Below are 27,602 nucleotides of genomic sequence, written 5' to 3'. Positions count from 1 at the left end.
ATAAAAAATTAAGAACTACACCCCTTAATGTGCTACTCCAGAGAACAGAAATGTCATAATTTGGGGAGAGGTAAATGCTTCACAATAGTCTTCTTACATAGCACAGTTTAATTGTGACTGTTTAGGATAGCTCTTGCAGGCTAATATTTAGGCTGATTTTTAAAAATAAATTATTATTGTAAAAAGGGCATAGACTTTTCTACACAGATTTTTCTACCAATGGAAATATGTAGATAGGGATCTGAACTCATCATTCAGGCCAATTAATAAAATAACAAACACATGAAAGAACTTAAAAACACAACCTATGTGACTGACTTACAAAATCAGAATTCTCCCTGAAGTCAGAGAGTATTGCTCATAGTTGCTATAAATTTGAACTTGTCATAGTCGAAATGATACACAGACAAAATAAAGAGTTCAAAGTAAAACTATCCAAATTACTGACTTATCATTTTATATGTAGTAATTGCTTTTAAAAAATTCCTTTAAATTTATCTAGGAAGATAATCACTCTCACATCATAGCTAAGTCACAAAGAACTTCAAAACTTTGAAAAAAAATTTTTCCCTGAGAAAGAAGTGAGAGAGAAAAATCTCTAAAAACACACAAGTGACAGTCCTGTACCCTCTGAACAATCTTTACCATAAGATGAACTTTTATTACCAATTAGCAATCAAATGTATTCCAGTTCTGGATAGTTACTGCCTCTGATGACCTAATCTTTTTGTAATGAAACTGTAAGTGCAACATTTTTTTAAAAATCGGATAAATAGGGACTCTGGTTTTATTGTCAGATTTACATTTTTGTCACGTGCAAGGATGACCAGCTATAACATGTATATCCCATAATGACCGAAGTAATAACTTCTGCTGGCATCTCTTCTTCTGAGTCTCCATTTCCCCCACTGTTCTTCACCCAAATAATAAAAGTAATACAATGGCAACTGAATTTATGATTATCAATGGCACTGTAAAGAAAAAAAAAAAAAGTTTGTTACTATAAAGAAAATAACAGGAAAAAACTAAGTAATAGTTATTAGCATCCAGGATGAAAATATCAAACAATATGTCATTCATAACCATGTGGCAAATTGTTGTAACAAAGGAAGATGTACTGGATCATAAAATCCAAAATTTATTTTAAAGAGGGCTTGTGTGACTGGTAGAACTAGATCAATATGGGACATATGTGAATGGTGCTAGTGCAGGGCTGGGAACACAGAAGCACACCAGGCCCAGGCAGAAGAATACCCACATGGCTGTGACACTTGACATAAGAATAAAGAACAAAGAATGGGGCGCCTGGGTGATTCAGTGGGTTAAAGCTTCTGCCTTCCACTCAGGTCATGATCTCAGGGTCCTGGGATCCGGCCCCGCATCGTGCTGAGCAGGGAGCCTGCTTCCTCCTCTCTCTCTGCCTGCCTCTCTGCCTACTTGTGATCTCTATCTGTCAAGTAAATTAAAAAAAAAAAAAATTCTTAAAAAAAAAAGAGCAAAGAAGATTCCATAGTTTCACCACTAAATTAAGAGTGAACTTATTTACCATTCTATTCAAAGTTGTGATCAAAACACCTAACAAAGAGGGAGACAGAGAGAGACCCTAATTTTAATGGTTTTAAATAGAAACTTTGAACCCTTCTCTCTCCAGTTGCTCTAAAATACTATCCAATAGAGACGCCAGTTCAGCTGGTGGATCGAGTCCCACGTCGGGCTTCTTGCTTAGCAGGGAACCTGCTTCTCTCTCTGCCTGCTGTTCCCCCTGCTTGTGCTCTCTCTGACAAATAAATAAAATCTTTAAAATAATATCCAATAGACTGGCAGACATGGGACCTTTATTTTCCTCTCAAAAGCCTTCTAGGACTCTAGATGAGGTCACTACTTGAAGCAACATAAATTTCAAAAAGTAAGAACACTGCTTTGAAGTCTGAGAGGCAACACGTGAACAGATATACCACTGAGCATTCCATTCACATCAAGTGGTTTAGATGGAAGAGGCAAAACTAAAAAAGAAAATCAGTAACTTCTACAGTAAACCCAGGTTGAACAGAAAAAAACTTCACTACAAAAATGGTATGATAGTATTCACACTCAGAAGCTTTGCTACTTAAACACCACAAAATTAAAACTTCAAGAGTGTATCACTAGTTTTTCTTCTTACCTCTCATCACAGTTCTTACAGATCGAATAAGGTTCATTAGCTGAGATTTAATTCCTGGCTCTTCTCCGAATCCACCAATTCCCTGGTCTGCTCCCCAGCCAACTGCATAATATAAAAATGATTAGCTGTGTTAAAATTTATTATGCACTTGCCTTGCTCCCTCATTAGTCATCTTCTAAAAGATTAGCTTGAGATTTTGTTAAAGACATAAAATATAGTCATCTGACTAAAAAGTTACCATACTGATTAAATATTGTAGCATATATTTTTTACTTTTGATAGCAGCAATCTTATTTCATTTCCACACTGATTTTATAAAATAAACTACAGTGTGAACTACTCCACAGCATTTAATTCCGTGAAGATGATTGTTTTGACACCCTGATTGGTTTTTTCCCTTTTTTCAAACAAAACATTTTCAGGTCAGGACTGAAAACCAAGGCATACTGTCAAACTCGATAATTAGCTAAATTCAGAATTTATAAAATCTCACCCACTGAGCAGTATAAAAATGTTGTAGCTGAGACACACTAACTACATTCCTTGGGGAAAAGTGAATGCACACGTGCTCAAGGCTTGCTTAGGCTTTCCGAGCACTGTCCGTCCTGCCAACTGGGGCGTATCTTTCCCCTGTCGTCACGCTCCTCATTTCTCCACTCCGGCTGAGCAATTTGGCCTATTACCCCACTTATTCTCTGTAGAAGAGTCTTTCACCTTCTTCTGTGTCACTTTCCTGATATTATACATCATTATTTCTTCATCTTTATCTGCTAGTTCTTGCTTTACTGCCATACATTCTGCTAAAGGCCTACAAGTCCTCATTTCTGCAACTCCTCCTTCTCTGGTTGGCATTTCAGGCCCACTTTTCATATCTTACATTGTTTTGTATCTCTGATGACTATAGGACTTACTTGCTGACATGTTGGCCCTTAAACTTGAAGATGATCTTTATTTTATACATGAAAGAACCACGTTTCAGGAAACAAGACTGCACTTCGTTTAATTAACTTTTATTTGGTCAACATAAAAGTCAAGAAAGAGTTGGCTTGCTTCTTTGGTCACATCAACCCTGAGATTTATTGTGGGATAAAACTACTTTTAAATTCAAGTTCCCAAAAGAGGTGATTTGTGCGGACTCGCACTCCCCCTTCGAGGCCTAGCTCAGGCTCTACTGACAAGCCCCTGCAGTCCACAGGGCTGTCACTCATTGCACTCCCACACTGCAGCCACCATCATGGTGGTTTCGATCAGCCTCTCTGACGTCTCTCAAGACTCTCTGAGCAGATGCTTCTGGAATCTAGCTGTCTTGACTCCTTGAATTTTTTCGCTTACAGGGTTAGATCTTTCCACCACCTGATCATGCGATGATTCCCACTGCCTACTGGATATAGTCCAAACTCCTGAAACTGACATTCTAGCCCTACAGCCCACCATGACCTTCCAAGAATTCCTATCCACACTCAATGCCCACTAATCGCGCTACACACTAAAGGGAGCTTCTGAATCTAGGTGTGACCTCATCCTGAGGGCCTCTCCTAGTTCCCTCTCATATCATAATAAGCCTTCTTTCTCTTTGCTCCCCAAATAGCCTCCTAATCGTAGTAACTGTGCTCTCCTTGGTTAGTTGTTTTCAAGTGTCTTATTAGACTATAAAATCCTGGAAGACGGGGACTAAATTTAGTCTTTCTTCACCTTCCCACTCTCCCGCACCCCCACCCCACAGCAAGTACTTAGTAAATGTTTGTGGAATTGAAGTGAATAATGGTAGACTGAGTTAATCTGGGACAAGGTGAAATAAGGTAAATTTTAGGATCACAGTTCCAAAGAACTCTATTTCTGAATTTTTATGACACAGTAAGTTATAATATGAACAGATATTCCACTATAGCTTTAAGAGATGAAGACAAATCTTCCATATTAAATGTACAAATCCATCCAAGCTAAACGCAATTTTAGAAAATAGACCTGCATCTTGACTGGGCAACATCACCCTCCTACTTCAGGATCGACTGTGTCCAGCAAGCAAATAAACTGCCACTTCTCCAACACTTGCTTCTACTCTACTACGAGTTTTACCACCATGCCTTTCCTCCAAATAACTGTTTCACTGTTCTGATAGCTCAATCAGCACTGCCCACCAAATGGCAGTCCTCTTTTTGTAAATCTTAAGTTCAAACTGTAGCATGAGCCTTCACCTACTTACAGTGTGGTAAAAACTATTTCATATTCCTCTCTAGATGTAGAGGACACACAAAATGACCACCCACCATCAGCTGTGTCAGTTTCCAACCTGCATAACTGCAACAGAAGATTTCTGTGAGAAACCCACATCGCTGGGATAACTTACTTACAGAAACTTCTTTAAGAGCTCTGTACAATAAAAAAGCAGTGTGGTGCTGGTTCAACCTAATGGGGTCAAGGAGGAAAAAGTTAACTCTGACCCTCCTGGGGTCCCTGACTAGGTCTGAAAATTACACTGATAAAGGGTGCCTGGGGGCTCAGTCAGTTGACTGAGTGTCTGACTCTTGATTTTGGCTCAGTTCATGAACTCAGGGTTGTGGGACTGAGCCCCGCCATCTCTCCCTCTCTCTTGTTCTTTCAAAATAAATAAAATATTTTTTAAAAAGAAAGAAAATTACACTGATAAAAACAGATACACATGAAAAAGCATACAAATTCTATTAACTTCTCACATGTACATGGGAGCCTTCAGAAGAGAAAGTAGACCTAAAGAAGTGATTATAGCAGGAAGCTTTTGAGACATTTTTGAAGAACTGATAAGACAAAGGAGTTTGAACTGGGAGTGGGTGTAATAAATGGTGGAAAAGTAACAAGGTGTGTTTTTACAGCCTTCCTCTCTGGTGATAAGGATGTCTCCCCTCCTCCTGATACAGGGAGGGTACCTTTCACATGGGAGATTAAACACCAGGCTTTGAGAAAAGAGGGCAAGGGGAGATGGGAGCAGACGGTGAGAGTGATCTTCCTGCTTCTGCCATTTTCTCGAGCTCCTTCAGCTTAAGATACTCAATACGGCCAAGGTGTCATATTTTGGGGCAGCATGTCCTAAACCTTGAACCTCATCAATGGATATACATTTTTAGCTTAGCTTTGTCCTGAAACCCTACTAAAAATGACAATAAAGGATATATGTTAACAAAAGAGAAGTCTCCAGACAAGAGAAGTCAATCAAAATTTGGACATTAAAAAATAAATGAAGTAGGGTAACTGACCTAGCAGAGAAAGCTGAAACCTAAACTCTGCAGGGAGCACACAATACAACACTGGGGAAACTCCTGCTGAGAATGAGAACCCTGGGAAGGTGAGAGAAACCTCAAAGAGCCAATGTGGGCAACAGGGGTGAAAAACAGGAGGACGCACTGAAGGTGGACCTAAAAGCGGTTCTCTGCCCCCTGCCTTCCCATCTCCTTTCCTAGACTTGACTGATGGAAGAGTATGCCTCTCACTACATCAAAGACGAGAAGTATACTCTCACCAGAGAACCACAGAAGCTCTGGATTTGGGGACGTCCACTATGAGTGGATGGAATGAAAGTCTGCACACCAAAGTGTCAGACTCTTGCCCATCTCCTCTGCTTGTCTCTAAGTCTGATCATATAACGCTTACATTCTGCAGGCAGGAAGTTAGAAAAATACTTGGAAACTGTCCAGCTCCCCAGGAAGAAAGACTTCAGATACTGACACTGGGAGGTGGAGGGAAGGGTCAACAAGACAAATTCTTTAAACACCAGTGAGACCCACTAGTAAACAAGCCCCAGCCACAGAGCACAGCTTCCAATGAATCTTTCTGTGCCCTACACTTAAACATGGACTGTCAGGGGGCACCTGGGTGGCTCAGTCATTGAGTGACTGCCTTTGGCTCGGGTCACAATCCCAGGGTTCTGGGATCAAGCCCCGACTTGGGCTCCCTGCTCGGTGGGAAGCCTGCTTCTCCCTCTTCCACTCCCCCTGCTTGTGTTCCCTCTCTCTCTCTGTGCCTCTGTCAAATGAATAAATAAAAATCTTTAAATTAAAAAAAAAAAAACTGTCAGAAGAAACAATCCTTAACGTGGAAGACAGAGCAAAAATAGAAAAAGGAAACTTTGAGGAAGAGACAAAGCAAGAAGTCAAAGACAGTATTTTTACTATTTTTTTAAAGTGACTGGTTTATACTTTATTTTTTTAAGTAATCTCTATGCCTAACCTGGTGCTCAAACTCACAACCTCAAGATCAAGCATCATCTGCTCTACCGACTGTACCAGCCAGGCGCCCCAGGAGAAAATATTCTAAAAATGAATATCCATAGAGAGTAAAGCTACTATACCTATGAAACAAGAATAGGATGCCATAAAAAAGGAACATTAAGGAATTAAGACAGAGCCCTTGTTCTTGCTACATTAGCCTAAGAAGTTCAAGAGGTTGACAGATTAAGTTGAGGAAACCTATTAGACAAGGCTAAAGGAAAAAGAAGAGTATTAACCTGTCAAAATAACTGGAGTTTCAAGACAGAAGAAAGAACAGACAAGAAGAAAGATCAGAGATATTAAGAGATAATATTAAGAGATAATATTGCAGAACTGAAGGACATGAGCCTTTAAGCCAAAAGGGCCCAATGAGAGAACAGCCCAATAAATGGGGGGGGGAAAGGCCTATATGTTGCCACATTTGTGTAAAATCTCAGCCCTCTGAAGACAAAGAGAACACCTTAAAAGCTTTCAGAGAGGCAACTCAGGTTGTACAAATAATCAGAAACAGAATGGTATCAGACTTCTTTATGTCAATACTGGAAATGAGTAAAGTGAAAAATGTCTTCAAAATTCTGAAGAAAAATTAGTTCCAATCTAGAATTCTATACCCAAACCACAAATCAACTAGAGGAAACACATCACTGTTTTTTTTATTGTTCAGCTGTGAGCAATATTCAGTGATAGTAATATAAATATGGAAACCAATATCACCAGTAATTGGTTGGAGATAAGAGAGATGGAGGAAAGGAAATGTGTGTGTACTTGGGCTCCCACAAGTACAAATGCACTGCTGATGGTATAGTTATACTAAGCCCTTCCACAGCAGTAAGTCAGTGAACTTGGAAAATAACTGCTTTTGAGAAATGGGGCTCAGGCTGAAGAGAGATGGGGCAGAAGGTTTCTATCTTTCTTTACAAACAGAAGAGCTTTTAGACTTTAACAACCACACACACACATTTACACTGCTTTGATAAAAAGGAAAATGAAATTTAAAAAGCAAGCCTGTAAAGATGCTTACCCACTGGAGAAATCTCTATGCAATTAGGCCTTCCTCTCCAGGGCATGAACACCATGAGGGCAGGGACAAGGTCTACAAGTGGGAAGGTTTCATCCACGAGTCACTCTGAATATTTAAAATTATGTTTTAAAACCAGCTTTAAATTGTATTGCTGGTTTCATTTCCTTTACTTGTTTTAGAATTATCATTGCTAAAATTATCAAGCCTTTCCACCCACAGCCACAATCTCAGATGGTAAAAAGGACTTGTTTTTAGTATGTTATGGATCATGCACTCAATTTTTGTTAGAAAGCATAATTTCCACACACACAAACACACACTGGAATATATCTCAGCCAAAAAAAGGGATGAGATAATGCCATTTAAGACGACAATCTGGGCCTCGAGGATATTATTATAAGTAAAATAAGTCAGTCTAAGAATGACAAATGCCATAGGATGCATGGCCAAAAAGCAGAATCAGATATATAAATACAGAGAATAAACTGATGGTTTCTAGAGAGGAGGAGAGTGGGGGAATGGGCAGAATGGATGAAGGGGAGAAGGAAGTACAGGCTCTCATTTATGGAATGAGTAAGTCGTGAGAGTAAAAGGCACTGAATAAGGAATGCAATCAATGATACTGTAAGAGTGATCTACTTATGGATTGGGACAAATGGTAAGTAGTAAGTACACTTGTGGTGAACACAGCATAATGTATAAATCTGTCAAATCATTATGTTGTACACCTGAAATTAATGTAACATTGTGTGTCAATTACTCAAATAAACCAATCAACAAGAAAAAAGAAAAAAGAAAGATAATTTCCAACAATCTTTTTTCCTTTATATCTGTTTCAGAAATGTCTGAATGAATGTTTTTACCTAATAAGTGGAGTGACTGCCAGAAAAAAATGTATTTTCCAACACTGAATAACTGCTCTTCAACAAAACAGGATAAAACTACAATACTGGGAGTACCATATTTTAAGCATCAGCATCAAAGTATTTTTAAAAGTATTAAGTTACCAGTTAATTTTAGTCTAGTCTCTATTCTCAAGCCACCAGAATGAAAACTAAACTCTGGGCAGAGAGAGTAAATCATTTGTTTAGATATTCCATGGACAAACACAAAGGTGACAAGTAAAGGACCAGATGCCATGGATTATCTTTTACTATAACAAATAGTTCTCTCTCCAACTGGTATTTAGGGAAGTTGTTTTTCTAAGGAAACTGGTCAAAGCTTTAAAGAGCTTTGCTTTTTTTTTTTTTTAAGGAGAAAGATTTAATTCTACCACTGTCTTGACACTTCTTCCATTGCTAGAGAACAAATGGTAAGACCAGCCACCACTGGTCCCTGCCATAATTTCAGGAAGACAATTAAATATAAAAAGTGACTTACTGCAAATACCAAAAATGTTCTTCTGCCCAGACTTCAAGTCATATACAAAATGGCAATCCACACAGATTCAGACAACAACCCTCAGCCAGATACTTTCTCAAGAAAAGTATTAGTATAGTTAGTGTTAGTATTAAAAGTATTAACACAGGGGCACCTGGGTGGCTCAGTGGGTTAAGGCCTCTGCCTTCGGCTCAAGTCATGATCCCAGGGTCCTGGGAGCAAGCCCCACAACGGGCTCTCTGCTCCGTGGAGAGCCTACTTCCTCCTCTCTCTCTGCCTGCCTCTCTGCTTACTTGTGATCTCTCTCTGTCAAATAAATAAATAAAATGTTAAAAAAAAAAAAGTATTAATACAGATTTAAGGGCTGGCTGACCCTATTTCCATATATGCAAAAGAAATAAGTGTGCTTCACTTTGTCAGTGTCACCAAGTTTGCATGGGAATCAAATGCTATCTCCACAATAAAGAATTCTGCTAACATAAAGCTTAAAATATTACCTTGATCAAAAAGATCAATGTTGAAGTAAACGATCTGGTATATTTGGACTAATCTTTCTTGGATCAATGTAATTAATTTCCAACACAACATAAAACTTTAATCTGGGATGAAATTCAACAAATTTTTTTTGGAGTATATATTTACAGAGAAGTTTTTTTTACATGTCTACATGGTTTTCTCAATGTTCTATAAGCTGCCATGCTCACATCATGACTATCCATACATGTAGAATGCCTCACTCATTTCTCTGTATTTATGCACACCTGATTTACTGTTTAACATCTACCTCCTTTAGGAATTCTCCATCCATTGCTTGGACTCATACAGCTCTCGTTACTCTAAACTCTAATGTTACACTGGCTCTGGTGTAGTCATTTAAACCCTGAATCAGTAATACCTTATAATAAAAATTTTAACTATTTGCTATGGACTGAACTGTGTCTCCCCCCAAATTTCTGTGTTAAAGCCTATGTGGAGATGGGGTCTTAAGGAGGTAATTACAGTTAAATGGATGTGAAGGGTAGGGCCCTAATATGATAGGGCTTTGGCCTTACAAAAAAAAAAAAAGAGAGATCTCAATTCCTCCCTGCTCCCTCCACCTAGCCATGTGAGGACACAGTAAGAAGGTGGCCATTTGCAAACCAGCAAGATAGCCCTCTCCAGAACTTTACCTGATCTTAGACTTCCAGCTTTCAGAACCAGGAGAAAACAATTTCTGTTGGTTAAGCTACCCAGTCTATGATACTTTGTTCTGGCAGCGAGAGCGGACTCATACAGTGTTTCATATATGAAATGTTTCTTCTGTAGCACTCATAAATGCTACTGGATATACCTGTCAAATGGATCCATACCCAGCACCATAAAAAAACTAGTAAGAATAATTTTTACAGGTATTAAAATTCACTATGTGCGTGTATTTATTTTTTCTTGTACAGAAAGGGAATCTGCATCACTGTGGAACACTAGAAGAAACACAATCTGCATTACAGTCAAAATATTAATTAAACTATTTGTACAAACATATAGTTCTCAAATCAGGAGTTGCAACAATATGATAATGGTAACATTATTCAGTTATTTAGAAGATATTCACTGACTGATGGAATTGAAAAAATGAGAGAATCCTTGTCATTAGTCTATTGGGGAAGACCACAAAGGAACTGCAGTGGGGCTACAGCCCATGGAATAGGTCAAGGGTGGTTTCTGGGAGAGGCAAATGGTAGATAGACCTTAAAGAACAGTCTGAGGTAAGTCAAGGTCACTGAAGGCAGAGATAGTATGCATAAAGCTCAGTAGCAAAGAAAAGCACCCTGGTAAGAATGGCATACAAGGTAAATACTGGGGAAGGGTAAAAGGGAAGGACAGAGAAGGGACACATTATGATGAGCATGTCAGTCACACAAGATGGTCTGACTTTTATATTGGAGGCTGTGAGTATTAAAGAACTCAGGAATTTCAAACCACTGAGGAACATGTTCAGCTTCTCTTAGAAGGTAAAACAAAGAAACAAAACTGGAGGGAGGGTGACTAGTGAGGAGGTTACTATAAAAATCTAGGCAAGAGTTAAGAGCCTACATAAACAATATTTAACAAATACTTAAAATATTTTAAAATTCTATTTTAAAACACACTTAGGTATTTCACTTTTTATTTTTTATAGTAATCCCTATACACAACATGTGCTGTGAACTCACAGCCCCAAGAACGAGTCACATGGTCCTCTGAGTCAGGCAGGCACCCATGAATTAAGGGAGATTTTAAAAATTGGCTCCATGACCAATGTGGGGCTTGAACTTGGGACCCTGAAATCAGGAGTGGCATGTCTCCCGACTAGGCCAGCCAGGTACCCCTTAGATACTTTAAAACCACAGCTTGGTGCACCTGGATGGCTCAGTGGGTTAAAGCCTTTGCCTTCGGCTCACGTCATGATCCCAGGGACCTGGGATCCAGCCCCGCACTGGGCTCTCTGTTCAGCAGGGAGCTTAGTTACTCCTCTCTCTCTCTCTCTCTCTGCCAGCCTCTCTGCAATCTTGTGGTCTCTGTCAAATAAATAAATAAAATCTTGAAAAAAAAAAAAGATTTAAAACAACAGCTTATTTACTTAGACAAGCCAAGGTAGTGTTTTCCCATAGTTCTGGGACCATATTCAAAACACATGTTCAGATAAAATATCTGTGCTACTTCTGAAGAGAGGAGGAAATGAAGACAAAGTTCTAGGGGGCAAAGTATTAACATTTCTGGGCCATTCCAACAGTTTGTAGCAATGATTTTCATTTGGGGCACAAAGCTAAGTCACCTGCAGAAATTTTTGAAAAGACACTGCTGAACTTCACTTCTGGAAAATTTAAATGCAGGTCTGGAATAAGGTCTAGGCATTATATTCTCTTTCAAGATCATTTTGGGAATTCTGGGTCCATTTCCTTTAGGAGCAATTGTCAGTTTCTGCAAAAAGACAACTGGGATTTTGATAGACTACATTAAATCTGTAAATCAATAATATTAAGTATTGTCTTTTTTTTTTTTTTTTAAGTCAGAGAGAGAATTAGCACAAGCAGGGGGAGTGGCAGGCTTCTGAAAGAGAAGCAGGTTCCCCACTGAGCAAGGAGCCCCATCTGGGACTTGATCCCAGGACCATAGGATCATGACCTGAGCTGAAAGCAACCGCTTAACCAGCTGAGCCACCCAGGGGTCCCTAAGTATTGTCATCTTAATGATATTAAGTCTTCTGATCCATGAACATGGATGTCTTTATTTTCTTTAATTCCCTTTAAGAATATTTTTATTCTTTAATTCTATTCAATAATGCTTTATATTTTTCAGAGTACAAGATTTGCTCCTCTTCTGTTAAATTTATCACTAAGTATTTTGTTATTTATATTGTAAATGAAATTGTTTCTTTAATTTCAATTTCAATTGTTCATTGTTCATGTATAGAAAAACAATTTGCTCCTGACCTCATATCCCGCACTCTTACTGGACTCACTTATTCATTCTAATAGGTTTTTAGTGACCCCATAGTGTTCCTCAAAAAATTAAAAATAGAACTACTGGGGCACCTGGGTGGTTCAGTCGGTTAAGCATCCAGCTCTTGGTTTTGGTTCAGGTTGTGATCTCAGGGTCACGAGATCTCACTCAGCACTGGCTCCCTGCTTAGTGGGGAGTCTGTTTGAGATTCTTGCTCCCTCTCCCCCCACCCCTCCCTCCACTCATAGGTGCATTCTCTCTCTCTCAAATAAATACATCTTTTTTTTTTAAGATTTTATTTATTTATTTGACAGACAAAGATCACAAGTAGACAGAGAGGCAGGCAGAGAGAGAGGGGGAAGCAGGCTCCCTGCTAAGCACAGAGCCCGATATGGGACTCGATCCCAGGACCCTGAGATCACGACCCGAGCCGAAGGCAGAGGCCTAACCCACTGAGCCACCAGGCGCTCCTCAAACAAATAAATCTTTTAAAAAATATATATTAAAAATAGCACATTACCATATGATCCAGCAACTGCACTACTGAGTATTTCTCCAAGAGATGAAATCACTATCCTGAAGAGATATTTGTACTCCTATGTTCACTGCAGCATTATTCACAATAGCCAAGACATGGAAACAGTCTAAGTATGGCCTGACAGATGAATGGGAAAAGAAAATGTTGTGTATATATATTAAATGGAATATTATTTGGCCATAAAAAAGAGAAACCTGTCATTTCTGACATGTGTAAATCTGGAGGGTATTACGGTAAGTGAAATAAGCCAGACAAATATTATCTTACTTACATGTGGCACCTCAGAACATCAGACTCTTGGGCACAGAGAAGTATGGTAGTTGCCATGGGCTGAATGGTGAGAGAAACGGGAAATGGGAAATTCCTGGTCTAAAGGTACTACCTTTCAGTTATAAGATGAGTAAGTTCCAGGGATCTAATGTACGGCATGGTGACCACAGTTAAAAATACTGAACTGTATACCTGAAAGTTGCGCTGAGAGGAAATTTTAGATGTTCTTATCCTCACAACACAGCCAAATTATAATTATGTGAGGTGGAGAACAGTAACTGTGGTACCCATTTTGTAGTATATATATGTATCACATGATCATTGCTCACTTTAAATTATACATTGTTATACAGGCCTACCTTGTTTCAGTGCTCCCTTTACTGCACTTCCCAGATAGCGTGTTCTTCACAAACTGAAGGTTTATGGCAATCCTGTGTCAAGCAAATCTATCGGTGCCACTTTTCCAACAGCTCACTTTGTGTCTCAGTCACATTTTGGTAATTCTCACAGTATTGCAAAATTTTTCATTATTTCTGTTATTTGTTACAGCGATCTCCCTTTTATCACTTTCTACCCACTTCTCACACATTCCAATTTGGATTTTATCCACTGTTGTAACTGCTTGTGTAAAATCACCAATGATTTCTATTACCCTGAATCCTTAGGACATTTTCTGGCCTTCTCTGATTTCCCTGAACATTCCCCTGCTGTATCATGTCTCCTTGACTTCTGTGAAACCCCACTGTCTAGATTTTCCCATTTCTCTTGTTTTGCTCACTCATCAATTTCTCCTGTCCGTTCTTTCAGCTCTACCTACACATTAAAAATTGGAAGAGATTCTGGGACTGTCCTGGTCACCAATTCTCTTTGTACGGTATTCTTTCCCTGAGCAATTTCATCTCTTCGTATGGCTTCATTTATCATCTGTGGTTGACAAGCTCAAATTCAATCTCCACTGTGGCTCTTGCTTCTATTCTACAGACTTAACTCCAACTGACTATCCCACACTTCCACTCACATATCTCACAGAAATCTCAAACTCGCCGTATCCAAAACTTATTTCACTATCTTTTCACCTTTTTACCCACCAATGCTGCCCTCATTTTTCCTCCAGTACTCTCTACCTTGGTCAAGGCACTACGCTTCACTCAGTTGCTAATTCAGAAAACCTAGAGATCTTTGCCTTTTTCCTCTCCCTCATTCCTAATGTCCAAACAGTGAAATTCTGCCTTTTCTATCTTTAAAGTATCTTCTGATTTATATAGTCTCCTAAGACTACCTTAACAAAATGCCACAAACTGGATGGCTTAGCAGAAATTTATTTTCTCATGGTTCTGGAGACCAAAATCAAGGGGTTAGCAGAGCTGGTTCCTTTTGTGGGCTCTGAAGATCTCATCCATGCCTCTCAATGCTGCTGGTAGTTATTGGCAATCCTTGGCATTCTCTGGCTTCTTGCTGTATCACTCTAACCTCTGCCTCTATTGTCATTTGGCCTTCTTCCCCTATGTTTTTGTATTTCTCTCTCCTTACATGGACACATCACTGGATCTAGGGCCATCCTAAACCAGTGTGGCCTTATCTCAACTTGATTACACCTGCAAAGACCCAATTTCCAAATAAGGTCACCTATACAGGTACCAAGGGTTAGGACTTCAATATATCTTTTGGGGGGACACAATTCAACCCCCACATATCTTCTACTTTTCTGTATACTATAGTAGTAAGGAGATGGACTTTTGAGTCAGAATGCCTTGGTAAATCCTAGCTCTGCCACTTTCTAACTGTGTGATCATAGAAAAGTTACCCACTCTTCTTTTGTACTTCTGGTTTCCGATCTGCAAAGTGGGGATGAAAACAGTACCTATCGCATAGGGTTGTTGTGAGGGTCATACAAGTTAATCTATGCAAAGCACTTGATACAGATTCTAGGATGCGGTATTAAGTGTTAGTTGTTACTATTATTGTACCCACTCAACTGATGTTATAGCCACCATTCTACTTGCCCTGTTTGGAATGGTGCTTCCCACACCCATTATTCTACGTTTCCAATCTGTTCTCCACACTGCAGTAAGGCTCTTGCAAATAACACAAATCCGATCTTGTCTCTGCCCTGCTTAAAACTTTAAAACTTCATTTTCACCTGCCCCAGTTTTCACAAGAGCTCTTACTCCTCACCCTCCCAACCTTTCACCTAATTAATGCTTACTCACTTATTAGATTTTGGGTTAAACACACTTCCTCTACAAAGCTTTCAAAGATTCACAAGGCAGTGCTTCCCTGCACTTCTCTTTCATAATATTCTGCATACTTGTCGTTGTTACTTGCTCATATTTTACTTAACTTTCATTAGAAGAGCAAATGACTGCTGTAACCTCAGCTCCTAATTACATGGACTGGGCACAAAATTTGTGCTCAGTAAATCTGAAGGAATAAATGAAATGAATCAATCTTGCTCATGGGATTGGGTTTCCGTGACTCACAGAGACATATTTGGCGTCCTTACAAATGATGGTGTATTCTGTGATTAGGTATACTTGCGCAGACAAATGAGGCACCTCGTGCAGTATCCTGTCTTAATTTTGCCTCATACAGCAATTAGTGGCCCGCCCAGGATGGCATGGAAATCGCCGTATTGTGTGGGATGACAGGCATAATTGTGTCTTCATCTTGGTATTCTTTGGTTCTAGCTTGGCACACTGAAGACATCCAATAAACTGGGCTGAATAAACTTCACTTGGAACGTGGGTGTCTGGATGCCATGATAATCTGAACACCCTCCCCTTCCACCTAGCCTCAAACACCAGGAATCCCCATGGCCCTCCATCAGTTCATTCTTCAACTGCCGGTGCTCCAAAATGAGCCACGCCCCTCCCTCTGTAACTAAAACCTCAGACCCCAGGTTCCTGATCATTAAAAGCGATCACAGAGGAGGACATTAAATTACTAAGCTACACTAATCGCAGTCAGAGGCAGAGTCCCCGGCTCTTCTCTGCACCCCTTCCCATCCCAACTCCCGGGGTCCCGCACACAGGCGACATCTGTTCATCTTCGTCCCGCTGTTGAGCTCAAACTCGGTGAGACGGAAGTGGCTCCGGATTCCTCCCTCCAAGGAAAGGCCGCCAAGAGTGGAGCCCTCGGGCTCTCGTCGGTCGCGGCCCAGGGTCTCCCCTCCCGGGACCCACCTCTGCTCCGCACGCCCCGGGCTCCGCCGCCGCCCCCTCAGCCCGGCCCCGCGGTCCCACTCACTGTTCTTAAGGAAGCGCTCCTCGTGCAGCACCGCGATAGCATTGACGCAGAGCAGGGCCGCCTGCAGTAGCGAATACAACGTAAAGGCCATGGCCTCCCGGAGCCGCCCCGAGGCCCAACTGATCTTTCTCCCGCCGCCGCAGGGGACGTGGCGCCGCCACGGCCGGAGCTCTCCTACGGGAGCCGGGGAGGCCCCAAACGCGCTCTCCCGGAAGCTCCGCCCCGACCTGCCTAGGACCCGCCCCTTACGTCAGCGAGGCGCGTGTGATCGGCTGTCTAGACCTCCGCAGTCCAGGGTTGGAGCCAGCCACGCGTGGTTGCTGAAAGCTAGAAACGTGGCTGGTCGCAGTTGAGGTGCTGTAATGTGTATATGACTGTACACACCGGATTTCAAGGACTTAGGACGAAAACAACGTAAAATCTCCCATTAATTTTAAAATATTGGTTACATGTTAAAATGATATTTTGAATATATTAGGTAAATAAATTGAATAATTAGCATAACTTTTACGGTAGGGGCGCCTGAGTGGCTCAGTCGGTTAAATATCTGCCTTGAGCTGGGGTCACGATCCCAGGGCCCCAGGAGGGAGCCCCTTTTCTGGTTCCCTGCCCAGCGGGGAGCCTGCTTTTCCCTCTCCCTCTGTTGCTCCCCGTGTTTGTGCCCTCTCATAAATAAATAAATAAAATCTTTTTTAAAAAATTAACTTCTACTGTTTACTTCTACTTTTTTCTTTTCTTTCTTATTTTTTTTTTCTTTTTTACTGTGGCCAAGACGACATAGATAACTGCATGTGAGGCTTACACAGAATTGCAGTTGGACAGCACTGTACCAGATGCTCCTTAGAGCCGCAAGGGATGTTAATATTCCTATTCTACAGATAAAGAAACAGAGGCTTTGGCAAATAAGTGTCTTTTTTAAGTAAAAAAAATGACGTACTAAAACCACTCAGTGAGAAACATTCTCTCTGTGATTAAACTAGCCAGTCTCCTCTAAACCCTCTTAATTACATCTCAACCTCAGCCTATTAAAAACTACAAATTCTCAACACAAATGATTTCATCCACTCTCCTAGCCCTGCATTAAATGACTTAAACAAACAGTAACATAGTTTCTAACAGCTCAAGGCCAAATCCCTAGGATGACCCCAGGCCCCCCCTAAAAGTGTCTGCCTGAGAAAACTCAATGCTGCCAAAAGAATTTACAATTTGTTCTAGCCAACCTGAAAATAGGCCCCTGACCATGTGGTCCATATATACTATGGAGTATTATGCCTCCATCAGAAAGGATGAATACCCAACTTTCAACCCAACTATCAACAGGGACGGGACTGGAAGAGATTATGCTGAGTGAAATAAGTCAAGCAGAGAGAGTCAGTTATCATACGGTTTCACTTACTTGTGGAGCATAAGGAATAACACGGAGGACATGGGAAGATGGAGAGGAGAAGTGAGTTGGGGGAAATTGGAGGGGGAGATGAACCATGAGAGACTGTGGACTCTGAGAAACAAACTGAGGGTTTTGGAGGGGAGTGGGGTGGGAGGTTGGGTGAACCTGGTAGTGGGTATTATGGAGGGCACATATTACATGGAGTGCTGGGTGTGGTCCATAAACAATGAATTCTGGAACACTGAAAAGAAATTTAAAGGGTTGGGGGGTGCTACAAAAATAAATAAATAAATAGCCTACAATTGTGAATCCTTCTCCTGTCCCTTGAGATGTGTATGTATGTCCTATAATTCAGTAGTGTCTTTCTGGCCTAAAAGTCATTCCTTTAAAATGTAATCATCAGGAAGAATAAAGCCTCTGTTTCCCAGTGTCTGTGGGAGGGTAGAATCCTAACTTTAATAATTGTCAGCTAACCGTCACAACTGGCCTGTCAAATTTGTCACTTCTCTGACTCTACTGAGCCCCTGTTCGCCTCCCTTTCTTCTCCCTTTAAAATGCCCAGTCACCTCTGTACAAATTGACATTGAGGTCAGTTTGCATTTGACCCTCTTGCCTATTGCAATAGTATAATACAGATTAAAATCTGTGTTTACCATTGTAACTGGTGTCTAGCTTTGTTTATCTTTCACAGCAGCAGTAATAAACTGAGTCTGATTATGTTGAGTTTTAGATATTGTTTGAGGTTGAGTATGCAAATTAGTCACCTTCTGAACTTCTCATGGTCCCCTAAAATAGAAAATAGAAAAGCAGCACATTAGTCCCAGAAAGGACTTTGGAGATCTATGTGCTTGCTGCTGCTGGAAAAGACACTAGCCAAAACTAATAATAATAGAAGAGGAAGGAGAAGAGGAGTTGTTAATCTCCCAGGAAGAAATTAAGCTTTAATAGGCCAACTAGTTAGTACCTACAGGGAAGAAGAGATGTATTATTTCCCCCAGACACATAAGAACACTACCTCCAAAATTGGCCCCATATGCAAATCAGGTAGGGAAAGACACAGGAAGATAAAGTAAAGGAAATAAAAGAAACAGCAAGATACCAACAAATCCTCCAGTTTTTAAAGATCCCACTGGTGATAGAGAAGGAAGGTTGTTCTTGTAAGTGGACAGTGACCAATCCAGGATATCTACCCTGGGCTGGGAGAGGGGAAAGAACACATAGGGGCCTTGTTTGGAAGCTTTGGTTGAGCAGTAAATCACAGTTTTTACTAGCTTGTATATTTACTGAGGAGGGGGTAATGTGGGATAGATGTAGAGGAGGTGGGGTAAACTTCTCTCACAGTTACCTCTTTGTGTCACTTGCCCCTGGTCACAGCTCACATGATTCAGTTCTTGTACTTTCAAAAGAATCAGGTTAATCTCTCTGGGCCTCTGTTACTTCATCTATAAAATTAGGTGATTACGATCTCTAAGGCTTCTTCAGCTCCTAAAATCTCTAGATCTAGCAAAAGAAGCTTAAAATATAAGATAGGGTACGAGTACTAGTACCACATTTACTGATCTACTATTTTTCAAAAATCCAGGCTTGTGGACTAAGCTGATAATAGCGGATTACATTTTTAAAAATTGTTCCTCGGATGTCCTTACTTCCAAATAAATTTTAAAAGCTTGGAATTTTAAAAATATATTTATTCAACAATTGTCTCAGTTTAGGAAAAAAAATATTTAGGAAAAATATTAGGAAAAACACATATTCTATATCTTAGTAGCTTGGAAAAAAAAATCCCAACTCGTGTACTTTACTGAAAATTAAAGCCTGCTGCATGCTGTTGAGATTCTGAGGTCTGTGCGGTCCATTTTTACCAATTCATGTAAGATTTCTTAGCAGGTGCTGCTGTCGAGTGGTTTTCAATTTCATATACAGATGGCTCCTTAACATTTGGTCTCAGTATTATTTATTTATTTATTTTTGTATTCAGACTATTACAAGGCACACGTTGGCATCTTGGACCATCTCACCACAGACTTTCTTTGTAACTGGTACTATGGAGTCAATGTTTTCATTCCTTTGACAAAAATCAAAGAATGAATGCCTTCAGGAAAGTTCCTTTAGGCAATGGGGAGCAATGGTTATATAATGTCTAGGGTAATCTTTACTTTTGGCCCCTGATTAGATGAGGGGGGGGGGCTGGCAGGGTGGGTGTAGAATTCAAACTTACCTTTTAAAGGTAAGTGGTCCAGGATGGACTCAGTCCTTGGACTTGGGAGAAACTGCATTACTGAACTCAATTTCTACCCTTCCATGTATGAGTGCCTTTGCTTTTTCATTGGGCTGATCCTGAACTTTGAGTTCAGCTATATGACTTATTCTGGCCAATAGAATAAGAAGGAAGTTGTGCTGGACCAGCTCTGAGCCTATACCTCAAAAGGTCTTGTATGTTTCTTTCTTGAGCCGCTGAAATTGCCATGAGGTGTGGGGGAAGGGGAAAAACAACTGTGCTTTAGCCAGTCCACTGGTTCTAGGAGAAGGATGAGAGTTACTTGAAACAGAAGAAGCAGCAGAAGAAGGAGAAGCAGAAGCAGAAGCAGAAGAAGAAGAAGAAGAAGAAGAAGAAGAAGAAGAAGAAGCAGAAGCAGAAACAGAAGAAGCAGTAGAAGAAGCAGAAGCAGAAGCAGAAGAAGCAGCAGAAGAAGCAGAAGCAAAAGAAGCAAAAGCAGAAGCAAAAGCAGGAGAAGCAGAAGCAGGAGAAGCAGAAGAAGAAGCAGAAGAAGCAAAAGCAGAAGCAGGAGAAGCACAAGAAGGAGAAGAAGCAGAAGCAGGAAGAAGCAGAAGCATAAGCAGGGAAGAAGCAGAAGCAGGAGAAGCAGAAGAAGCAGTAGCAGAAGAAGAAGCAGAAGCAGCAGCAGCAGCAGCAGCAGCAGCAGCAGCAGAAGAAGAAGAAGAAGAAGAAGAAGAAGAAGAAGAAGAAGAAGCAGAAGCAGAAGCAGAAGCAGATGAAGAAGAAGGAGAAGAAGAGTTGTTAATGTCCCAGGAAGAAATTAAGCTTAAATAGGCCAACTAGTTAGTACCTACAGGGAAGAAGAGATGTATTATTGCCCACAGACACATAAAAACGCTACCTCCAAAATTGGCCCTATATACAAATCAGGTAGGGAGAGACAGGAAGATAAAGTAGAGATGAAAACAGATGATTATTGTTTTAAGTCACTAAATATTGAGATTGTTTGTTCCACAGTATTTTTGAAGCAACAAATTTCTACTCACAGTCACTCCCGTGGTGATCTAATTTATTTTAACAGCTTGACATTTGTATACTCTGAAGACTTCCAAATTTATATCTCCTACCCAGAACTCACTCATGTACTCTTGGCTGGTATTTCCAGCTGACTATCACTTGGGGGTCTGATAGATGTCACAAACTTACCTTGTCCAAAATGGAATTCCCAATTTCCCTCTGAAACCCACTTCTCTTATAGTCATCCATTTCGGTTCGTGGCAAGGCTATCCTTCCAGTGGTTCAAGGAAAAAACCTTGAATTATTCTTCACTCTCTTTGTCTCATACCCTTTATACAATCTATCAGCAAATTCTTTTTATTTTAACTTCAACATAGATCCAAATCTGACTACTTCTCATCTTCTCTGCCACCCAAACCCTTGTGCAAGTTACCATCATCTCTTGCATAGATCAGCACAGTAGCTCCTGACCAGACTCCATGGTTTTTGCTTCCCCTCAGTTTACTCTCCCCAGAGCAGCCCAAGTACTCTTTCAAAGTTAACTAAGGAAAGTAATTTATTTGTTGAGAGAACTGGGTCATTTGTCCTGTAAAACTTCCCACATTCTGAATTTTGCTTGGTTGTATCCCCATGGTCCTGGCTGACTTAAATATTACGCACAATACCTGAATCCTCTGTAATTCATATGAAAACACTTGATTGAAGAAAACAGTCACTATTGAAACTGACTAAAACTTTTCACTCACTCAATGGAAAATATCGAGTATGAGGTAAAGAAAAAATATTTGCAAGTCAGATCTTAGAATAAGTCTACAATAAATGTGCTGGCAGCTCTCTTTCTATTCCTATTTTTAAATCTCAGCATTTCTATTCCTGTGTTCATTAAAAACTAGCTCTTTAAGATAAGGATTGTGTATGTTATTTATCAAAAATTCAGACTCACCTTGAAGAATGATAAAAATGGATTATGAATTTTTAACATTTTTGTCCTCATATACTTTAATAGATATATTTATTTTATTGTCTGTCTGAGATATGAATCAATGATGACTGAGGTATGTTTGCTTTTAATCTTGTTATTTACAATAGCAACCTTGAGTTTAAATGGGCTTATGGCAGCAGAATTCACCTAAATGGGTTCTATTTGAGGTAAGCATTGGACTAAAATAGGAGAATCCCACAAGAAGAGCCGCATTCATGTTTATGGATTCATACAAGCTATTCCTGGTATGAGACTCAAATGAAACCATTTGCAAGCTGAAAGCTTGTGCATTACGGAGTGTTTCTGGAAATAGGGCTCGTGGAAATGGAAAGTTTCCTTAAAAAATAAAAGTGAGTCACCGTATCTATTTTTAAAGGGAATTAATTCTGAATGGCTACATATAGCTGACTAGTTTTATTTCAAAAAAAAAAAAAAAAAGAACCTACTGAGTAAGTAAGAGCAGAGTAAGATACTAGAGAAACTACTTACCCAAATGCATATCATTCCTTCACTTGCTCACCCCTTTGTTCATTCTGTTACTCAAGGAGAATTTATTGAACTTCTAAGCCATGCCTGACAGTGTTCAAGGGTTCAAGGGTGAAGGGCGGTAGGCTAATCACAAAGAATCATCAGATATGCTCCCGCTGTAATGAAAATGATCAACTAGTAGGAAAACTGAGGCATAGAATGCAAGGAGGTACAAACCAGTAAACATTCAGTGCTTAAAATAAACGGTAAGTAAGAATAAAAGACAGTTTTGGGAGACAGTGTCTCCCAAACTTGTCGGATCATAATCACCAGGGGGGTGGAGCATAAGGAATAATATGAAGGACATTAAGAGAAGGAAAGGAAAAGTGAATTGGGGTAAATCGACGGGGGAGAGGAAAGATGAGAGATTGTGGATTCTGGGAAACAAACTGAGGGTTATGGAGGAGAGGGAGGTGGGGGATGGGGGAGCCTGGTGGTGGGTATTAAGGAGGGCACAGATTGCATGGAGCACTGGGTGTGGTGCATAAACAATGGATCTTGGAACATGAAAAAAATTTAAATTAAATTAAGATGTTAAAATAAAAGTATATAGGCTCTTCTTCTAGTTCAAGACGACACATCAAGTGCATGTTTTTCTCATCACTACTTCCCGAGACTCCATTACGTTACAAATAAAAAAGGGGCGGGGAGACTTTTCTAATAATATAGATATAGAGGAACACAAGAAATTTCAACAGTGTATGGAAGATAAGAAAAGAAGGAAAAAAAAAAAAAAGAGGAAGGAAGCATATTGATGGATGACACTCAGTGGAAGAACTTGTCGCCCAGAGCAAACCATGGAGGGGTTGCCGCGCAGGGGTAGAAGTCATTGTCCTGAAGAATTTTACAGAATCTCCCCATTCTGAGTTGGAGGTACAACAGAGATCCAGAAGGAGAAGCCGGGATGAAAACACATGGGTTGATTGATGATCGTTATACACAATACTTAGCCTCCCCAGCCCTGACTCCCGAACTGCTTGTAGGATACAGCAACCAGTCTGCATTTTGCCCTGGGCAAGACTGGAAAGACCTTAACCCTCAGAAAATTCAAATATCTGAGAAGCGCTAAGGCTTCTAACGTGTGCATTGCTGCTGTAGAGTGGGGCTGTTCTTCTAGCGTTTGGGAAGCTGTCAGCTTGACTGCTGACACCCTACTAGTTCAATCCACAGCTAAACTGCTGATTTCATGCTTCTCCAAGTACACGGAGCTCCCGGTTAGTTGTTTCTCCCCACACCAATGATCTAAATATCCATTCAAGTTTATTATAATAAAAAATATATCTATTTTATTATATAAAATATAAACAGGCCACCATGACAAAAAAACCAGCAAGATGAAAAGGAAAAACAAAGATGAAAAACTCAGTAAAACTGACTTCGGATGGAGATAGAGATAATTCTGGGGGGAAAAAAAGGGCTGTATACTTGAAACTAACATAACACTGTGTTAATTATACTTTATTAAAAAAAAGAAAAAAGACCAATGATAATGCAAGTGATTTGACAGCCATTTAAAAAATTATTTTCAGGTATTTCTGTATAGACGGAACAATCAGAGAAAAAGAATGAATTCTTAAAACAAAAATCACGATAGCCCTCCAAAAAGGTTCATTGGAAGATAAAGTTCAGTAACTATTTAAGAATATAGAAAAGAAAAAAAAACAGAGATAAAAGTATGAGACAGGGACAGAAATATAGAAAGCACAGGGAAAATGAGAGTTTCATAAGGACAGAAGTACAGAACAGGAAATAATATAAACAAAAATTTCCAGAGATGAAAATTACATGAGTGATCAAACTGAAAAGACTAAGGACTTACCAGGGACACAGCAAGTTAAATGATAAAAAAGATAAATAAATGAATAAATAAATAAACATTTAAAAAACAAAAAAAGTGTTAGCCAAACCCATCATTATGAAATTTCAAAAAACTTACTAATCTTAAATTTAAAATCCTATTAAGGATTCTAAAAACTTCAAGGGAGGAAAATTGTTACTTACAAAGAAATAAGAAGTCAATTAGCGCTAAATGTGGAAGATAATGGTGCACTCTTTTCAAGGTTTTGGAAAGAAAATAATTTAAACCTAAAATTCTATAGTCAATCAAACTATGTATTAATGTTGAGGATAAAATATTTTTTTAGTTTTATTTATTTATTTGACAGAGAGAGAGAGATCACAGTAGGCAGAGAGTGGGGGATGGGGAGCAGAGAGCCCGATGTGGGGCTCGATCCCAGGACCCTGAGATCATGACCTGAGCCGAAGGCAGAGGCTTAACCCACTGAGCCACCCAGGTGCCCCAGGATAAAAAAAATTTTTTAAAAAGACTTATTTATTTATTTATTTGGCAGACAGAGATCACAAGTAGGCAGAGAAGCAGGCAGAGAGATAGAGGAAGGGAAGCAGGCTCCCTGCTGAGCAGAGAGCCCAATGTGGGGCTTGATACCAGGATCCTGGGATCATGACCCGAGCCGAAGGCAGAGGCTTTAACCCATTGAGCCACCCAGGCGCCCCCAGGATAAAATATTTTTAAGATAAAGGCAAAACTAACATTTAAAAAAAGATCTTATTTATTTATTTATTGACAGAGAGAGAGAGAGAAAGAGTATAAGCAGGGGGAGCAGCAGGCAGAGGGAGAGGGAGAAGTAGACTCTCTGTTGAGCAAGGAGCCCGCAAAGGGGCTCAATCCCATGACCCTGGGATCATGACCTGAGCCAAAGCAGTTGCTTAACCGACTGAGCCACCAGGTGCCTCCGTACTAACATTTTTTAAACAAAATTATTATTATTATTATTATTATTATTATTATTATTATTATATTTTTATTTAAGTAGGCTCCATATCCAACATGGAGCCCAGAGCGAGGTCTGAAATTCATGACCCCAAGATCCAGACCTGAGCTAAGATTAAGAGTCAGATACTTAACTGTGTGAGCCACCCAGGTGCTTCAAACACAATTATTATTTTTTTTTTATTGTTTTGGGGGAGGAGCATAAAGAGAGAGAAAATCAACGTGGGACTCCATCTCACAACCCTGAGATCATGACTTGAGCTGAAATCAAGAGTGAGATGTATAACCAACTAAGCCACCCAAGCAGCCCCCCAAATTATTTTTTAAAAAGACTTTTAGACGTGAAAAACACTCAAGAAGTTTTTGCCTAGTTAACAAATGTGTCCTGTGTACCTATTTCGACATTCTCTCAGACAGTAGAGATACAAGAACAAACATGACAGATGTCCTGCCTTCAAGAAACTTATATTTTAGGGTGTCTGGGTGGCTTAGTGGGTAAAGCCTCTGTCTTTGGCTTGGGTCATGATCCCAGGGTCCTGGGACTGAGCCCCACATCAGGCTCTCTGCTCAGCAGGGAGTCTGTTTTTCTTCCTATCTCTCTGCCTGTCTCTCTGCCTACTTGTGATCTCTTGTCTGTCAAATAAATAAATAAAATCTTGGGGGAAAAAAAGAAACTTATATTTTAAAGGAGGTAAGTTTCAAGCATTCTTTTAGAGAAATTTATTTGGAGATGTACTGTAGCAGATTAGTAAAAAACCAGAAGTTATAAGAAGTAACAGAACTAAACTAAGCAGACAATGAATAATCCAAGAGGAGAGGTATGTCATGGTCCTAAAAAGCACTGACCCAAATTCTAACAAGAAGTCATTATGCTCCATGAAGAATCTCTGATAGAAAAAAGAAATAAAAGTAGATTTCACGTTATAAATAAAATGAAAATCCACTGGAAGATAGAGGAGATAAGGCATTGTATTGACTGTGTTCAGAAATATCCAGTTAAATCCTTCCTAGGTAATTAGGATGTCTACATTTTCAGTTTTCCTTATTGTTTATTCCCAGTGTAATTAAATTCTGGCCAAGGGAATGTGTATTTTATTTTCAGGCCAGGGCAGTTGAGAAATAGTGGATTTTCCATTTGATCTTTTCCCCAGTGTTAGTTGGCTAGATGGACTGGATCCAAGGGAGAGCTCCAAAGATCTCAGAGGTGTCAGAGCCAGAGTATGGACGAAAACTTTCTCCTGTGGACCATGGACTGTGGTGATCTGTGATATGATCAAGAAATAAACTTTTGTAATGTTAAGTCACTGGCCAATTGAGATTTCCAGGTTTTATTTGTTGCTCTAGCATTTCATAATCTACTTTAACTACAAATACAGTGTGTGTGTGTGTGTGTGAGAGAGAGAGAGAGAGAGAGAGAGAGAGAAAGAAAGAATGCACCCCTTTTCTCTCAATAAGAAATAAATATACTTAGGACTCAAAATAAAATGCTGAACAACAAACTCATGATCAAATACAGAGTCCACTTAAATGTGACCATTGTCAGAGCAGAAGCTAGGTCCTGGGCACAAACAAATCTGTGAAGAATTAAGAAAAAGAAATTAGTGATGACAGGAAGGCGAAAGGAGACATCCGCTTGAAGAGAAGGCAGAGTTCAAAACAACTGTGGTAGGTTCATTTATCCTTAAACCCACTGGCACCATATCAACTACACCAGAGTCATCTGCTAGTGTTATAGATGAGTTAACCTACTTTGGATCTGGAGCAAAGCTCCATAATACATAAAAGTTTGAAAGTCAAGAAGCATCTGTGTGTATATAGATAATAGAGGACAGAGACTCTCAAGGACAGGTGGGAAGTAGAAAGGAGCAGTGATAATGAATGAACTGTGGCTCCAAAAGCAGATTAGCTTGATTGGCCACATTCTGTATATTGAGTCTCCCCAAGTTCTGATAGTTCTTTACAAATCCACATCCAAATTTAGAGCATTTGAGACATCCAAGTCATCTGCATTAGGAAACACTTCTGCAGCCAAGAAGAGTGCAACGTAGGACCAGGACTGTTCGTTCCCTGCCCTGAAGGAGTTTATAGTCTCACTGGGCATACATTAAGATAGGGAAGGAGCAATGAGAAACCGAAGGCAGCACATAGGAAGTATCAAGTGACTGGTGCAAAAAACCACATATTCTTAAAAGGGTTTAAAGGGGGGAGAAAATCTAAGGGTTTAGAGAGCTGGGCGGGGAGGGGCATTGAGGGGAGAGTGGACTTGAGCTGTTTGATCTTGAGAGTTAGACAGAGCTTGGGAAAGAAGAAGGAGGAAGGAGGGTCTTCCAAGTAGAAAAATGGTGTCAGAAAAGGCAAGA

At 39.9% G+C, this 27,602-nt stretch overlaps 1 protein-coding gene across 1 annotated transcript; it reads right to left on the bottom strand.

The window, feature by feature from the left end:
• Positions 1 to 624: 624 nt before the first annotated feature.
• On the bottom strand, positions 625 to 16,541 carry IER3IP1 (immediate early response 3 interacting protein 1). Its single transcript, XM_059139201.1, has 3 exons — positions 16,320 to 16,541; positions 2,162 to 2,263; positions 625 to 971 (listed from the first exon to the last, which is right to left on the bottom strand). Exons 1-3 carry the CDS (start codon positions 16,408 to 16,410, stop codon positions 916 to 918), a joined length of 249 nt encoding a protein of 82 aa, XP_058995184.1. The 5' UTR covers positions 16,411 to 16,541; the 3' UTR covers positions 625 to 915.
• Between the last annotated feature and the right edge of the window lie 11,061 nt (positions 16,542 to 27,602).

This window comes from Mustela lutreola, chromosome 11 (genome assembly GCF_030435805.1).
Source record: "Mustela lutreola isolate mMusLut2 chromosome 11, mMusLut2.pri, whole genome shotgun sequence".
Taxonomy (NCBI): domain Eukaryota; kingdom Metazoa; phylum Chordata; class Mammalia; order Carnivora; family Mustelidae; genus Mustela; species Mustela lutreola.
This window is presented reverse-complemented; position numbering and strand designations above follow the sequence as displayed.

Excerpts from the sequence above, each read along its gene's own strand:
- IER3IP1 (XM_059139201.1), bottom strand. The coding sequence starts at position 16,410 with ATGGCCTTTACGTTGTATTCGCTACTGCAGGCGGCCCTGCTCTGCGTC. Across the intron at positions 2,264-16,319 it reads GGAGCGCTTCCTTAAGAACA|TTGGCTGGGGAGCAGACCAG; the intron begins GTGAGTGGGACC and ends TATATTATGCAG. Across the intron at positions 972-2,161 it reads TGTAAGAACTGTGATGAGAG|TGCCATTGATAATCATAAAT; the intron begins GTAAGAAGAAAA and ends TTTTCTTTACAG.